This window comes from Mastigoproctus giganteus, chromosome 7, assembly GCF_048544385.1.
Source record: "Mastigoproctus giganteus isolate SK-2022 chromosome 7, ASM4854438v1, whole genome shotgun sequence".
Classification (NCBI taxonomy): domain Eukaryota; kingdom Metazoa; phylum Arthropoda; class Arachnida; order Uropygi; family Thelyphonidae; genus Mastigoproctus; species Mastigoproctus giganteus.
The window spans coordinates 104053451-104072066 of NC_143581.1; the positions used below are offsets into that span (position 1 = coordinate 104053451).

At 38.1% G+C, this 18616-nt stretch overlaps 1 protein-coding gene across 2 annotated transcripts in view; it reads left to right on the forward strand.

Moving 5' to 3' along the window:
• LOC150083116 (uncharacterized) overlaps positions 1–18616 on the forward strand; it is a 178189-nt gene that overhangs the window by 144547 nt on the left and 15026 nt on the right. Inside the window, exon 3 of one of the 2 annotated variants that reach the window (XM_090377048.1) lies at positions 3865–3972. In XM_090377048.1, coding sequence (XP_090233174.1) covers positions 3865–3972 — 108 coding nt within the window. The remainder of the gene's footprint in view (positions 1–3864; positions 3973–18616) is intronic. The other variant, XM_090377049.1, reaches the window with a different exon arrangement.

Sequence of the window (18616 nt, forward strand, 5' to 3'; positions counted from 1 at the left end):
TATGCCGTAATAGCGTCACACGTATGTGGCCGACACGGCTTCTCAAGAAATAAAGTAACCTACTGGGACACATTGCCACATATATGCAACATAAAAAAACTACTCTTTTTGATGTTTTAAGCAAAAAAAACAAAACAACAAAACTGATATTGCAATATTTATTTTAGAATTACTAATCAAATTATTTGCTAAATATTTTTTGGCCCCTGAGGAATTTTTTTCTTAAACTAGCTTGGCAGTCAGCATGTTAAAGGTATTATGGAGGTGGTTAGCTGTTGGGTAAACTGTATGTGCTAAAATAACCACCGATGATCCAGCACCCCATAGGTCCCAACGCTGCCGGATTAGTGATGATCGACCTGTACAAAGTTTGTTCCAGATTTTACAAAATTTGTTTTAGGGGAAAAAATGTCAATTTTTTTCTAATACGGATCCCGATGAAAACTAAATGGTGAGCCCGTGTCTAAGGCCTGTGATAACTCCTAACCTAGTGTCTGTTGCGTTATTTACACCTCTTTTTAAATTTTTTTTTTTTAAAGTTGTTTTTTAAAAATTGTTTTGAGTATTAATGCTAGAAATTTTATTTCCGGACTTCCACTGTTAAAAATTGTATACAGATATTTGTAAATGCTCCCTGATAATGATATGCCAAAAACTAGATACTAGAGATATTAAAACTAGGGATAAAAATAATAATTAAAAATAAAAAAAAAAACGAAAACAATTCTCTCTTAATTAATTGTTCCTACTGCTTATCTCATTTGTGATAGCGTTTTATTAGTGGGCACTGAGTGAGAGCAGTCACCTTCTTTTTGCATTCTGACTACACTGGATAATAATAATCTCTAAAACCTACCAAATGGCAAGTTTGGAGGTTATTGAAATGATCTGTCCCTTGGTTGTTTTGTATGCCCTTGCCTTGTGGTTCTGGCCAATGAAATCCTTCTTAATTCTAATATATATTTTAATTATATCTATTTAGAAAAAAATGCCTTCTGAGTAGCACTGTGTACTTCGTGATTTCAAAAATCATTTTTTTATTTCAGTGCAGAAAAAGTGTTATTTGGGTGGGTTAGAGTTGTCAATTTATAATAGCTAACCAACAAAATCAAAGCTGTACTTTAATTATTAAATTAGATAGTTACGAACATAAGGAAGGGTAGTATTTTTGTTCCTGACTAAAACGGCTGTTTCTTCAATCTGTGTGATTGTAGAAGCAACAGTTTAATCAGTAATAAATATTCAACAACCTCGCACCTAGCTGGTTGTGTAAATGAATTCCCCTTAGATGATTAGAGATTAACTTTAATTATATTGTATTATCTGCATTATACTAGCTACAATATGCTCACAAATTTTGAAACAGCCTAAGCTGATCTCCCCATCATGAAATACAATGCCTGCATTTCATGCTGAAAGCTAGAGATGTCATTATGTGCCATATGATATAATGATTGCCCATTGCCAATCAAGTACAGCATTTTCCCATTCCTGGCAGAGTTGAAAAAACTCACTTTTATAACACAGTTGACTAAAAATGGCTGTGCACCTTATTGAATGCCAAATTCCATCCAGCTGAAAAACTGCAAACTCCATGATATTTTGGATATTTCCTTCTAGTTTTTGGGATGCTAGATATGGGATTAGGTAGTGTACTACTGGTGTAATTAGTAATGTACGTACTATGTAATTAAGAGCCAAGGCTGCCAGTTCTCTTGAGTTTTCAATGGAGAATCAGTCTTTGTGATAAATTTTCTTTTTTCTTAGTGTTTTCTTTTCACAAAAAAAAAAAAAAATTAAAACTGCATTATTGTTTGTTATTTGGTTTTTAGGAGCATTAGCAACTAAGGCTATATTGCTCTGGGGATATGCGGTGGTCATTCCCTGACCTTTCCGCATCCTCCGTATTTGGTGGGCACGGGCTCGAACCCCAGTCTAATCAAGAAGTGTGTGCTACGCACTGCTACTCCTGCCCACCTGGCTACGGAGGTACCACTAAAACTGCATTAAAATTAAATTTTTTTTAAAATTCTGTTAATTGCTTCCTATTTTCATTGATAATTACAGCTTTAATAAACATATGAAGATAGTTTAGTGTAATTATCCATTCAGCCATTAAAGAGAGAGAGATATTCTTCATTTGCAATGCATTGCATGTGATATGTCTCAGGGATGATAATGATACCTTCTCTCAGTTAGAAAGGAATAAGAATTTCTTTAAAAAAAAAAAATAGTAATAAATGTATACAGGATGGCAATTTATGTTGACAATAGAGTTTAGGAATATGAGCCAAAACACATGGGTTGATAATGGCTGCACAATTATAAAAGACCAGTATGAGGCAAATACATTGTGAACATCAAAACAAGTTGATTCATAATGAATTGATCAGTTGTATGCTACAACATTCATGGCAGTGACTGGTAAAAATATGATAAAAACTTAAAAAAAAACACACCATTGCAGTTCTGTAAATGCTTTGAGGTGATTTGTGTACTGATACAATCCCAGTGAATGGCTACAACTTGAAATATTTAACACTTGTAACAGAAACTGTTTGACTGAATAAATTCGATAAATTAGCAATTGTTAGTAACCAACCTGACTTTCTGTTGTGAATTCCTAAGACTAAGGGGGGGCTTGCTCATGGCAGTAGGAAGTCAGTTGGTTCCAAACCAAATTCATGTAGACCAAGTTGCTCAAATAGGTTTTTAGAAGCGTTAAATTGAATATTATTTAACTTGAATGGAATTTTATATGATGAACCAATTTGTCATTCAATAATAATGCCATTAAGAAAGCTTGAAACATAACCACATCCCAAATCATGCTTGGAATTTTATAATTCCTCACAGCAATTAGAGGCTCACATCTGGTGAGTATGGGCTTGGCACACCCAGGGTTCTGAGCTGGATATCATCATTCTTCTCTTTCTTGGTGATTCCTTTCTACTTCTGATTCTTGTTCTCTCTCTTTCACACAGGGTAATTCAGAAATTTTTTTTTTGGCTGGTGCAGCATAAGCCCCAGGCTTCCTTGCACCATATGGCTAATAATAATAATAATAATAATAATAATAAAAGAATGTTCAGCCAGTTTAAAACAAGTTCAACTCTTTGCTTTCTGTTGAAGGTTTGGAAATGCTCTTGATGGCCAAGCCAAGTTTAAACAACTTCAATTTCATTGTTATAAACAAAACTTTGACTCAATATTTCTGAAAGGGGCAAAGTCTGAGTAGTATCTTCCTTAAAGCAGTCAATCATTTGATGCCTAATGGACAATGCAAACAGAAATCCAGAGGGAAAAAATCCTAGGTAAGGTAACATTTGAAAGCATACTGCACTAATAGACAAGCCTCCAGCCATATTTTGATATAAAATGATGTGTATGCCGTCAGGGAAATTTAATTTCTAGTCCAATTTCTGAAAAATTTATTGTTTTTCTCCTGCTTAAGGCACTCCGTAGCTGAGTGGTCAGGAGCGGGAGTGCAGTAGCACACGCTCTTCGAGTAGACCGGGGTTCAAGCCCCTGACTGCTGAATACGGTCGATCTGCCAACTCTCACCGGACCAGCGTGGCAGATTATGGTCCATTTCCCTCAGCATGAATTGTTGAGGAGGCTTCCATCCTGCAGTGGGTTGATAATGGCTGCACTTTACCTTTGTTTTTTTTTTACCTGCTTAAGAATTACCAAATTTTCAAAAGTCAGAAGTTTACAACTATGGTAATGTATTCTTGCCTTAATTTATATATGTTTTTTAATTTAACCTGGGTAAATGCACACACATTGTTTTTATAGTAATTAGATATTTATTATTCTTTATCTTCTGTAAAATAAATTTTATTTTTATTATTATTCTGGTAGTTTAATGAATGAACATTCTTTGGAGGTTGATTATGATGTGTACTTGCCAGATACAACATTCAAAAGATCATGCCCCTCTTCACCAAGCAGTAGAGTTATAGTTGTTCGGTCTGTATATAACCTTTTATGCTTTCATTTTTCTTTTGATAAAATTTATAGGAATTTTTTTTTTATAAATAGTTAAGATCTTGAAAATCATGTTTGCTTCAATATTTTAGTTTTGTGTTTGGTTAAAATACTTGTATAGCTTTGTGTGTGTGTGGGGTAACATAAATCAACCATGATTTTTTAAAAATGTCTTGTGCAAACATTTCATGCAGCCTTCTGGCTTCATTGACAGAGATATTTCTGTATTAAAGATGAAATTCATTTTAGCAGAGGAGATGCAAGAATTTCTGTTAAATGGGGAGTTAAACTGAGTCAATGGAAAGATACTGGCATGACCACACTTTTGTCATTTCCAAGAGCACTCATGTACAACCTCAATTTACCATATCAAAAAAAAAAGTCTGTGAAATAAGATCATTAGTAGGCAAAAAAAAAAAAAAAAAGCTATGTGATAGATTTAGTTAAATAATTATAAGGTGATGTATTAGGATAATTAAAAGTAATAAAATGTAGTACTAATCTGCTCCTGTTCATTGAAAGGATATTGAAATTGGAGCACATTCCTAATACAGTGGACCTCCGCTTTACAATTAATCTGTTCCAGGGACACCATCGAATAGTGAAAGTATCATAATGTGAACCCAACAACGCATTGTTTTTTGGTAATTTGTTCGAAAACCTCGGCAGTTAAAAGTTTCACTATATAACTAAGCTATTTATCTTTCTAAAAGGTGATTTTTATAATGAAAATTGTACATATTAATTAAAGCACAACACAAAAAATCACTTCAACTAAAGGATGCAAAAATGAAACATGTGGCCAACACGTTTACAAATGCTGCTATTGGCTGAGTGAAAGGACCACATGGTCCGGTCAGAGACAGTCGTAAGCCCATCCCATCATAAAGTGAAATAAGTAAGCACCAGTTAACATGATCACTGGTTAGTGGAATCAGCTGCTTTAATTTCAAAAAACCAATTCAAATCATTAAAATGTACTACACTTTCATTGTTATCATATGTTTGGTTATAAGAATCAGTTTTGAATGCCTTTGTGATATTTTTCTAAAGCACATTTCTGGAGATCAGAGCCATAAAACAATAAAAACAATTTGTAGTTTCCAGGTTATTGGCCTTTTCTGTTAGTGCAATCTATTATAAATGGGTAGTAAACTCGATCTTATTGCATTTCTAATAATACCAATAGCTGGAATTCTGTGGGTTTTTACGTTATTATAGTGAAATGTGTTTCCCCTTCCTCTTCATTCCTACTTTTTAAACTTCATAAACTTGTTATTCCGTATCTCACTTGCACATATCATGTTATTTGTAATTTGTGCATGCCATGTTCTTTGTTATTTGATTGCTCATCTTTTTTACACCCTAAAAAAAACAGTCAGTGTTTTTTACAGTTTTTTACATATTACAGTATTAATTAAGCTATGTACGTAAGTGTAAATTTATTTTTATTTTGCTAACCTGTGGAAAATATTCTTCCGATTTTCACATATCATTTAATTTTGTTAATTGGTAATGTAATAAAGTGTAAATTTGTGATCTTTACTTTTATAGTCTGTGGATAATATTCCTCCTGTTTTCGCTTATTAGAATCACTGTTTAATAGAATTAAAATTCAGTTATTTGCAAACATGATCACAATGACTGGCACTTACCACATATCATATAGTGAATTGTATTGTATTATGGAGAGTCCATCGTAAAGTGATTTGATTGTATACTGAAACAATCATCAAGTGGTTGTCCACTGTATTGAGTTGTGCCTATGGGCTTGTGGAATACCTTATTTATTATTCTTATATAATAGTAATAGTATTTGCTATATAGTGCAAGGAAGCCACAGGCTCTTGCTGCACTGGCAAAAAAAACCACAAAACAAGTAGATAAGAAAACAAATTATATGCTTCCCTCCTCACACAGGAAACTATCCAGTCAAGCTTTGAATTTATTCAAATTGTCAGCCTCAACTACCTGCGAGGGCAACTCATTCTAGCAATCAACGACTCGCTGGCTAAAAGAAAACTTCCTACAATCCAATCTAACCTCAACCTATATAATTTGAATTTATGACTCTTAGTTCTGGAATTCTTTATAACAGTGAGAATTCCACTTTCATTTGTTTTAGTAATCCCTCTGAGGTGCCTGGTTGTCAAGCTCTGTAGCCCACATAAACAGTCTTTCCTCATACAGTTATCCTTCTGTCTATCTCACCATTTCAGTTGCCCATCTTTCAACCTTTTCAAAAAGCTCAATATCTTTACCAATGAGGTCTCCATTCTTGAACATATTCCAAATGTGGTCTTACAGTTGCCTTATATAGTCAGATTATGATCTCCGTATCTCTACAGTATAACATTCAATATCTCATCGATAGGACATCATGTGGTCTTTCCTGGAAGCTTGTTTGCACTATTCAGGAAACTTCATATCTGCCCATATTGTAACTCCCAGATCCCTTTTCTGCTCCAATGTTTTTAATTCAGCCCTACAAAGTGTATAATAAATAATTAATTTATGGTGTCCCTTTCCCGAGCACATTTATTTCTTGCCAGGTAGTGGGCATCCCTTTGTGTTCTATCACTCATGACATTGCCACTCAAATTAATTCCTTTACGGCACCAGAATATGTAAACTTTGTTCAAAATTGCTTTTCAGGCAGATGGAATATTCTGCAAAGAAGAAGCAGATTGAACACACAGCAGAAAGGCCCGCATTCCACACACAGGTGGAATGCGGGCCTTTCTAATCTTAGATCTCAGCTCCAACAGACTAGAAAACAGTTTCAGCAGCACAGACATTTATCTGAGGTTGGTGTCACCATCTACAAAAATGCATACCGGGATTTGCGTAAACAATTCCACAAAGAAATTGCAGAAGCGAAGAAATCCTTTTGGCAAAGTTTTGTTTGTGATACCAGTAATTCTGATTCATGGGGTCTTGTTTACAGGATATCTAGAAATAAAATGTTATGCAAAGATATATACAACACCGTGATGGTTGGTAAATAAGAAACACAGGATTGAACGCAGACGGTTGAGATCATTGTTTCTAAACTTTTCCCCAGGGAATCTCCTGAAAGTGACTTCTTTGAACAAGAACAAATCCACCATGATAATGCCTTATATGTTGGGTTGTCAGATATAGTGCCTTTCACACTTGCTGATCTAGGATTGGCTATTGCAAAATTAAACGCTAAAAAATTCCTCACCTTGGACTTGTTGGAAAATATAGATTTGGTCAAGTTTTTTTTAACTTTTTCCTAAAATTTTATTAAATCTTATGAACAATGTTTACTACATGGGGTTTTTCCCAGACAGTGGAGGGTGGCTTTATTAAAAATTCTTCATAAACCAGGAAAATCTAAATCTGATCTATGAACATACCAGCCAATATCTTTATTAACAGATATGAGTAAATAGTTTGAGAAGCTTCTCGCACCGAGAATTCAGAATCTTGAGCAGCTCACATCTAATTGTCAATTTGGCTTCAAAAAAAGAATGTTCAACTGAAGATGCCATCATCTTCCTAACAGATTACATTCAACTTCAAAATACTTAAATAGCTGTGTTCATTGACTTCGAGTGCACTTTCGACTCACTATGGTGGGAAAGTGCCCTCAAGTCATTGTGTGATGCCAACTGTGATAGCTACATTTATCGAGTGATCAGATCTTACTTCAATGATAGATTAATTAAGGTCTGTGCAGAGCACTTAAAATATTCCTCAACTGTTTCCAGAGGATGCCCCCAGCCATCCTCTGGAATGTCTTGGGGCCTCTCCAATGGAACGCAGTGCAGGACCAGTGGTTGTTTAAAGATCACGAGGACACTCGAAACAGTTTATGCCAACGATCTGGTTATTGGAGTGGAAGAATGGTCAAGGGGGTAATTGAAGAGCAAATCCAACCCATACTGAATGATCTGTTGGCTTGGGCACAAGTGAATAAACTAAAAATCTCTACCAGCAGGACATATTTTATGATTTTTCGACTCATTTGACATACAATAGACCTTCAAAAGTTCTAATAAACAACTCTCAAACTCCCTATGTCTCAAGCAACAAATATTTAGGTGTAACACTGGATGACAGATTATCATTCTTGCATCATGCATCAAAACTGTTAGAAAAAATCAGAAACTTCACTTACTCAGTGGTTAGAAGCTGTCAAGCTGTAAGCCAATATTATAATAATCCTCCAAAATAATAACAACAACAACAAAACTGTAGTAAAGGCAGTGCAATTCACTGTACCATCCTTTTTTTACCCTGTCATTCAAGGCATTTAAGTTATATTCAAGTACATAAACTGTAACTACAGTATTTCCTTGCCTTCCATATAATGAACACTAAGCACTGTCAGTTAAAAGCTACATTAAGCATCACACTGGAAGGTTAAATGTAAAACTGGAATTTCTAGGAATATGCACATCACCAGGTAGGGTATAATTTCTTTTAAAATTCTGTTGCTACGAAAATCTTGTGATCTCCATCATCATCTGCCTTTTACACACAATAAATATGATCAAATCCAGAATCAAATCAAATCCTCTAAAAAAGAATGGGGATTGATGAAGAAAACCTTTCATTATACTATAAGATAAAATTCTTATCGATCGTGTCTTATGCCGGCAATGTATAATTCAGAAATGTTATCAAAATGAAAATATGTCTAAACTGATAGCCTTACAATGCTCTGTTCTTTTAGCTATCAATTGTGCTCCTAGAACAGTATCTAATAATGCTTTATAGGTGTTAGGTGGTATGATGCCCCTTGACATGTTTATTATATACAGAGCAGTGACTCACCGCTTGAGGATATAGTATCTTTATGGGTCTTGCTATGGAAATATTGGGGATTTCCATAGATCCAGCAAACAACTTAAAGATCATAAAAGACCAGAATTCGGGAGGAACTTTTAAAGGTGTGGCAAATCCATTGGGATGAAAGTGAGCATCATCAGCCATTTTCAATCCACTGCAGGATGAAGGCCTCTCCAGCAACTTTCCAGTTTCTTCTGTTTTGAGCACTGGCCATCCATTTACTACCCACGAACTCATGAATTTCATCAATCTATCTCCGCCGTTGTCTTCCAGGTTTTCTTCTAGCTCCTCTTGGGTACCATTCTGTTACTTTCTTAGTCCATCTTTCATCATGTCTCCAAGCTATGTGTCCTGCCCAAGACCATTTTAGTTCTTTAGTTTTGATTAGAATGTACTTTACTTGAGTTTGCTGCCTAATCCATGTGTTTCTCTTCTTATCTAACAGTCTGATTCCCAATATAATTCATTCCATTCTTCGCTGTGTAGTTCTCAGCTTTTCTTCCATTCTTTTGGTGAGTGCCCAAGTTTCACTTCCCTGAGGTAAGTATACATTGGTTCATTATGTTACGTTTCAGACAAACTGGAATATTGCTCTTCAGTATGTGACTATATTTCCTGAATGCTATCCATCCAAAATTTATTCTTCTGTTGACTTCCAGCCACTTATCATTATTACAGCTGGTAGAGACTTGTCCCAGATAAGTATATGACTCCACCTTTTCAATTACTGCTCCTTCGATCATTGTGTCCCTTTCTGTAGCATACTTGTTCATCATTACTTGTTTTAGCCATATTCATCTTTAGTCCAAAATCCTTACTAACTCTGCATCACTGATTAAGATTTTCCTCTAATTCTTTGGGATCGTGGCTTATGACCACAATGTCATCTGCAAATCGTAAACGGTTTAGGTACTCTGCAACGAGTCTAATCATCTGAAAGCTTCCTCAATGGCAGCAGTAAACAGCTTCGGCGATATTGTGTCTCCTTGTCGAACTCCTTTCTCGATTTTAGATTTCCTACTGTCTGTGTCTAGTCTAATAAAGCAGGTAGCACTCTCATATATTTTCTTCAAAATCATAGTATGTGGGGTATCTGTGCCTTGTCTTTCCAGTGCCCGAAACATTGCCTTATGCTGTATGGAGTAAAATGCCTTTTCATAATCCACAAATGCCAGGCACAATGGTGTTTTATATTCATTTGCTTTCTCCATTAGCTGTGATATTATGTGAAGGTGATCTATAGTTGAGAAAGCCAGCTTGCTCTTTCGGTTGATTCCCATCAAGTATTCTTTCTAATCTGTTAGTAATCACCCTTGTGAACAACTTGTAGATGTGGGATAACAAGCTAATTGGTCTATAATCTCCTTTCTTATGCAGCAAAACTATGATTGCATTATTCCACTGCTTAGGCGCCACACCTTTTCTAATGCACTTTGTGAAGGGTCTTGCCAGTTTTTGTGTTATGTCTCTTCCTCCCAATTTTAACAACTCTACAGTAACTTCATCTTCTCCCGGGGCTTTCTGATTCTTCATTTTCTTCAACGCATGTTCTACCCTCATCAGGAAGAATATCGGGTATGTCGTATGCGTCGCTACTTTGCAATCCATCTTCCCCCCTGCTGGCATCATTCCCTTGCTCCTTGTATAATTCTCTATAGTAGTCTTCTGCTATTTGAATTATGCCTTCTCTGCTGTTTATAAGTACACCATCGCTATTCTTCAGTTTCAGTATCATTTGTCTTTCTGTATCATGCCTGCTGATTTCAATCCTTTGTTTTCCTTTAATGCTTGTTCTACTCTTCTTGTGTTAAATCTTCTATGTCCTCTCTGAGTCCCATTCTAATGGCTTTGCATCACTCAGTATACTCAATTTTTTCCTTGTTAGTATTTATCTTGCCCTTCATTTTTTGCCTTCAGTTCATCATATCAAGTGTTTCTTGACTAATTTTTTCTTCTTTGGATTTCTTTTTCCCTATAGGTTTCTTGGGCTTTATCACTTTCAGAAAGTTGTAATATTCCTCATCGATATCTTGGTCCTGAGCAGTCTGCAGAAGCTCAAACTTGTTCTTAAGTTCCAGTATATACTGCTTTTTCTCCTCTTCTGTTATCTCAAAGACCTTTGTATTATTTACTCGAGTCAGTTTTTTCCTTTCCTTTCCTACATCTATATCAAGTGTACATCTTACCGTTCTGTGATCACTTCCAACATTTACCTTATTCAGGACGGTAACATCATTCACAATATATCTTCTGTTAGTGAGGATGAAGTCGATTTCATTAGTTGTTTATCCATTTGGACTCTTCCATGTCCACTTTCTGTTCACCCTTTTCTTGAAAAGTGTTCATTACTGACAATCCTTGAGATTCTGCAAATTCCACAAGTCTTTCACCTCTTTCATTTCTTTCACCAATTCCAAAATTTCCTATAGTTCCCCTTTCTGCACTGTTTTGTCTTTTTCCAACCTTAGCATTGAAGTCCCCCATAATAATAGTGTAGTGGGTTTTCTGCTCATCTAGAAGACTCTCAATTTCGGTGTACATTTCTTCAACCTCTTCATCATCATGGCTCAATGTTGGTGCATAAATCATTATAACCTTTAGCTTGTACCTCTTAGAAATCTTGAGCATTAGTCTTGACACCCTTGGTGATGTACTTTTGAATTCCAAAATGTTGTTTTTAAAATCTTTATGGACCAGAAACCCAACTCCACCTTCACTCCTTTCACTGTTTCCATTGGTGTTACAGCAGATTTCCACTTGATAAACAAACTTATAAGTGATTCATTTCTTCTTCTTGTTTCGGCCAAACCGATGATATTCCAATTCACATTTTCTAATTCCTTTTCCAGCTCTTGACTTGGCGCATTATAGCCTTAGATGCTAATGCACCATAAAACTCTAAAACAAACAAACAAAAATTTTCCAGCTCTAATATCCTGTCTTCACCGATGAGTGATCTTACGTTATAACAGGCCAAGTTCAGTTTCCGTGCATGGCAGCCTGGTCGTACGCAGAGATTCTTAGCACCCTCTGCTTCCACTCTGATCCTCTCGCTGCCGTAAGAGGGGGATTGGTTGGTTGGTTTTGATTTTATTGCCGCATTAGCTACTAAGGCTATAATGCGCCAAACCGTAAGAGGGGGAGTGAAAGCTGCTGGGGACTGAGGGCCATTTGTTTTGTTGTGCTGTCGTATGCTGGAGGTTTTGGTCTTTTCCTCTTCACGCTGACCAGGCGTCTTGAAGAGAACCACTCTACACGTTCGTTGCCACCTAAGTGACATAACAGGGCTTATCACCGAGAAGGTGTGCATGAGTGGATTTTAGGGAGGCAGACCAACTGGACTTCTCATAAATCTTCTGTAATAAAGAGATATTGGATCCATCAGTGTTGTCGGCTGAGTGTCTGATAACACACAGGATACCTGTTCCCCTCTAAGCCCCTAGGAAATTTTGAAATTACTAGGAAATTTGTTCCTAAAGCTGATTTTGTATCAAAGATTCAAGTTTTCCCGTGGTTTGCAATCTCTTTGGCCACATCTTATTTGCTCCCAGATCATGGTTCCCTCCATTCTATGCTCTTCGAAAGAGGATTGGAACCTGTTCCTTATTGCACTTGTGGAGGCTTGGAGATGTGGGACTGTGTAATTTTTCCATTGCGTATTTTACTCACAGGCCAGATTGGACCTACTAACTGCAATTCCAGATCTCACGGAGTCTAATGTAAACATACTTGTGGAAAATAAAACTAATTTCAAGGATTACAGATTTTCTCCACCTTGGCTTTCAAGAAGAGAATTGAGCTGAGAGCTCAAACTGCTAGGCAATTTACTTAATAGATCTTGAAAATCTAATGTAATAGATGAAAATCAGCTTTGGGGCATAGTTGCCATATTGTGATATGTCATCTAATGTAGAACCACAGTATAAAACAGTGGATGTGATTTCTAGATCTTGTGTAACTAGGACTCCATTTGCAGTGACTTCTTGGACATGGACTTCAGGTGAAATGTGTTAAACGGCTCTGTATGCTATCAACATTGCTGTTTTGGACAAAACAGAAGACAAACGAACTTTCTGCTTTTTCTGTGCTGGATATTATCTATTGGACACATCTGATCTGCTTTGGAGACTGAAGCAAGCATATACTAATTATAATTAAACTACAGCTATGATTTGCATAAGTACATGGCTCTGGGGTTAGGACTTGTAAAGAATCCTTCAGTTGGGAGAAGACGTTAACTTAAGATGCTATGATGGTTGCCGTTGTGTTTGCCTGAGTTGGGCCTTGGCAACAACTAAATGTTTATATTGTAAATAGTGTATATAATGTAATGTTTAAAGCTATACTCGTTTTTGTACTACTCCTGGCCTTATTTAGAGTCGGCACTATTATGAGTAAACTTAATAGTATTTAAGTAGCGATAAATGTTAAACTGCTATAATTTAAGCATTGGGTGCCATGTTTACCTAAAAATAGGTAGTGATACTACTATGGGTAACTATGCCACTAGTTTTCTTCTTTTTTTCTTTTTTTTTTTTTTTTTTTTTGGCTCCCAGGTCTGGGCAGCCTAGTAGCGGGATTTTGTGCACATAAGCACATATAGGATAGTAGACTCATTCCAGTTCCATCGTGCCTGGGAGCGGGCCCCAGGCAGCAGCTGTCCAGGTGTTGGCTGCTCCCTGGTGGCAAAGTGGCCTAGAGTTTCTGCACCATCACAGAGAACAACGGTAGAGACAGGCTTATTGCCTTTGAGCCACCACGGTACACGTACACAAACTACTTAAGCAGTGCATCAGATTTCATTACCAGGAACAGCACCCTGAAATCCCTCCAGACTTGAGCTGCTCATCATAACCTGCAAATATCCGCAACCAAGACCAGCTCCATTCTCTTCACCCAAATCGACCTTCATTCACCTTCACCCAAATCGACCTCCACAAATCAAGATCAGAAACACTACAATCTGTATGGACGCACAACTGAAATACTTAGGTCTACAACTGGACTCAAATCTGTCCTTCAAACCTCATCTACAGTATATGCACAGAAAAATCAAAACTACTCTGCAATGATCGCAAGAATTACCAGAAAGGACTGGGGACTTAAGAGAAGAACCCTCAGACTCTTCTAAAAAACTATTTTTCTACCTGTCATCACCTATGCTGCCCCTGTGTGGTTCAGAAAGCCAACACAGTTGTCAATTAACGAAAACTGGACACCATTCAAAGAATAATCCTGCTGACCACTTCCCATGCTTGCTGCACAGGAAATGGTCAGCTTTGTCAGCCCTTATGCCCTTCAGGCCCTGGGGGGGCTCTCCCCCTTGCGGCCTTCTATTTAACCTTGCCAGAGGGGTATCTTCTGCCTTCCAGGATTATACCACCAATCCAGAAACTGCTGCAATGGTGAAAAATGAAGTCTTGCCATCTGTTTACATAACCTCTGGCAGTCCCATTGGCATGACACCAACAAAGGCACCATGACAAAGAAATTCCTACCCAAACTTCAAAGAACCCACCATGGTTCTCTCCAGGTCTTCTGACTTCGTACCTTCTTACCGGCCACAAAGCCATTAGAGCCAAGCTAATCACAATGGGATTAACAGAAAATGCTTCCTATTCCTGCGGTCTCCCGGAAACATGGCAGCATCTGATGTATCACTGCCCCATCTACGAGGACCTAAGGTGCATCCTAATCACAAGAATCCAATTCAACCCAAAGACCAGGAGCATTTTCCCCTTGAATCTCAAGAAGCATATAATGCTTTCTCCTCTTTTGCACAAGAGCTTTTTGGAAGAAGAAGAAGGAGAACCCTTCCTTCACATACTGGAACACCAGTCAGAAGTAACCAGACCTCACCAATTATGGAAAACTCTTAAGATAAACCTACGACAACTACTAAATCGGCACTCTGGTCCCATGCCAGTCCTTATCTAATCTCATCGTGGAACCTGACCAACGGACACACACACACACATGAATGGGGCACCAACACAGTCCCGGATGACTGTCTCAGACTCCAGAACAAAGACCTCTCTTTTTTTTTCCCCTGGGGGGAGAGAAGAGCTTCTTCAACCCTCCCCCTCTCTCTCTCTTCCTTTTTTTTTTTTTTTTATGGGTAATGGGTATGCCCCACTGCCAAACCAGGGTCATCTTCCCTGTCAATCCCCTACTTCTAACCTCCAGCCTTCCGTCTCCCCCACACACTTTCTTCTTACACAGCATCCATCCCACATGTCAGAAATCAAAAAGCATCAAAATTTATGCCCGATCTATTAGAAACCTTATCATCTTTCAGTGATTGTCCCCTTATAGCCCCTCTAAACAGCAACTAAGTATCCTCTGTGGCGTCTACTCTAATTTCATAGTTTTCCTCCATTTATTTGGGTCTTAGCCACTGAAATCCCAGGAAAGTAGATGGCAGGACCTGCCAGAGTACTTTAGAAACAATGGTACACCGGGTCAGCTTCCCCGAGGCAAGGTAACATTCGGTCCCATTAGGGGCCTGGCGGCTAATTGACAGGATGAACAAAGGGTACAACACACTACATAGCACATAACCCACACTTCTCAAAATCTCTGACCCGATACCAAGCTCACTCGTGGAGATGAGAGAGAATCTCAGGAGCCATTAGACACCGACATACCTTACACCTTACATGCCCTGGATGATGTGAATGAAAATGTATATATAATTGTATATAGATTTTCCATGTAACTTTTGTATATACAGGTGACCCCCGCTTAACACTGATAATTTGTTCCGTAAAAACAGAGCGCTAAGTGAGCGCCGCATTCCCATAAGGTAACATATGTATTTGTGAGTTGCGGTCGGTGCCATAGGATATTTCCTAATCAATAATAAACGGTAGTGAAAAGATGCACAAATGTCGGTCAAATAAATTTAGTAAATAGTAAATAAATTTGATGAATTTGAGGTATTGCTCAAAACATCGAAGGCAGATATTGTTGGGATATCAGAGACATGGTGTCACACAGATATAAGGGATGCGGAACTGCAATTTGGGGAGTACAACGTCTACAGAAAGGATAGACAGGATAGGAAGGGGGGAGGTGTTATGCTATTAGTTAAGAAACACATAAAAACCAAGGAAGTGAAGCCAGTCGACATCGCTGGACAGTGCAGTGTGGAGTCAGTTTGGTGTGACATAAGCATTGGGAGATCAAAATTGAGAGTAGGAGTGTGCTATAGGCCTAATGACTCTGATGAGTATAATAAGGAACTGTACAGGGAAATAGAGTGGGCCAGTAAATCAGAGTGTCTTATAATGGGAGATTTTAATTTCCCAGATATTGACTGGAATTTGGGGGCTGGATACTCACACACTAGCAGGGCTTTTGTGGATTTATTGGATGATTGTTTTCTACATCAGCATGTTCGGGAGGCAACTAGAGGGAGTAATACTCTTGATTTGATTATCAGCAGTGATTCTTCATGCATTAAGAATCTGCAGATAAACGAACCACTAGGTGGCAGTGATCACAGTGTGCTGAAGTGGGATTTACTCAAAGAGGTAACTACCATTAGGGGTAAAGGGAAGGGTTATTGCTTCCGTAAAGGCGACTACGATGGACTGAGACAGTATTTAAATTCTATACAGTGGGACCAACTGATGATGTTACCAACAGCAAATTCAAAATGGGAAGCATTCAAAGAACTTATCTTGGAAGCTACTAGGCTTTACATACCAACTAAGAAATATTGTTCAAGGTTTAGGCCAAAATGGATGTCAGATGAACTAATGAGGCATATGGCAGAGAAGAAAAATGCATGGGATACTTACAAATTAACACATGACACAGAAGCCTATGATAGATACAAGTTGATATGCAACCAAGTTACAAAGGAGGTTAGGCAGGCGAAGGCAGATTACGAGAAATCCTTGGCAAGGGATGCAAAGAAAAACAGCAAAGAGTTCTTTACTTATGTAAACTCTAGAAGGAAAGGGATGAATCAGATTGGTCCACTTGATATTGATGGGTCAAGTGTTGATGATCCTGCTCAGGTGGCTAACAAACTAAATGAATATTTTACATCGACATTCACACATGAGGAGTTATTCAGCGAGGGGAATGCCAGAGGTGTATTCAACTCTAGCAGTAAGTTACAGAATCTTGAAATAACTGGGAGTAAAGTGGAGGAGAAACTGTTGAAGATAAACACAAGAAAGGCACCCGGGGTGGATGGGATCTATCCAGTTATATTAAAGGAGGCAGCAAAGGAAGTAAGCAAACCCTTAGCCATAATTATGAGAGCTTCCTTGGACTCAGGGGAGGTACCCATAGACTGGAAATGTGCAAATGTGACCCCAATTCACAAAGGAGGATCAAAGGCTGCCACAAGTAATTATAGACCTGTCAGCTTGACTTCTGTTCCAGGAAAATTAATGGAGGCACTGGTTAAAGACGCACTGCAGGATCATTTAGACAAGACTTCAGTTATAGCTCAGACACAGCATGGTTTTGTTAAGGGGAAGTCTTGCCTGACCAACTTGATTGGATACTATGATGCAGTCACAAAAGAACTGGATGCAGGGAATAACTTTGATATTATATACTTGGATCTTAGAAAGGCTTTTGATACTGTTGCACATGGAAGACTGCTACACAAATTGGAGCAGTGTGACATTGGAGGCAAATTGCTGCTATGGATAAAGGGGTGGTTGAGGGGGAGAAGACAGAGAGTGGTAATCAATGGACACTGCTCATCGTGGACTGATGTTATTAGTGGAGTCCCTCAGGGCTCAGTGTTGGGTCCATTATTGTTTTCTGTATTTATAAATGATATTGATGATGGTATATCGGGATTAATGTCCAAGTTTGCAGACGATACAAAGGTTGGCAGGGTTGTCAAGGACACTACTGACACTATGCTTCTGCAACAGGATCTGGAAAGGTTGAGCAGATGGGCTGAGAGGTGGCAAATGAAGTTTAACATTGACAAATGTAAAGTACTACACATGGGAAACAGCAACCCCAGAGCAACGTATCAACTCTATGGTACAACACTGACAGTGGTAGAGAATGAAAGGGACTTGGGGGTGGTTGTGCAGGCAGATATGAAGTTCCCTGAGCAGTGCAGACGGGCTGCAAGAGTAGCTCATGGAGTATTGTCAATGATATACAGGAATTTTTCCAGCAGGGATAAGGAGGTGATTATTCCATTGTATAAGGCGATGGTCAGGCCACACCTAGAGTACTGTATACAGGTCTGGAGGCCTCATTTCAAGAAGGATGTAGAGCTGCTGGAACGAGTACAGAGAAGGGCAACAAGATTAGTGAATGGAACAAAGGGGTGCTCTTACGAAGAAAGGCTTAAGTTTTGCAAATTACAGTGTCTGGAGACTAGGCACCAGCGAGGTGATCTGATAGAGGTGTATAAAACCTTGAATGGTTTAAGCATGCTCAATGCTGATGGGATTCTTCCTCTAGCTCAGAATAATCACCTGAGAGGGCATAAATTCAAATTGAGGAAAGACAGATGTAGGATAGACGTGCGGAAATTTGCCTTTAGCCAGCGAGTGGTTGGTTGGTGGAACAGACTTCCATCCCTTGTGGTGGAGGTTGATAGCCTAAATAAGTTTAAGGCTCAGCTGGACAGGTATTTTGAACGAACAGAGGGGTGAAGTGGAAGTGGTTTTTTTTTTTTTTTTTTTTGGCTGATGCTGCATAAGCTTGCTTTCTTGCATCAAATGCCTCTACTAATGCTAATGCTAATGCTAAAATATTTAATATTCAAATATTTGTACATATAAAATATTCTGCATTACATACGTATGTGGTA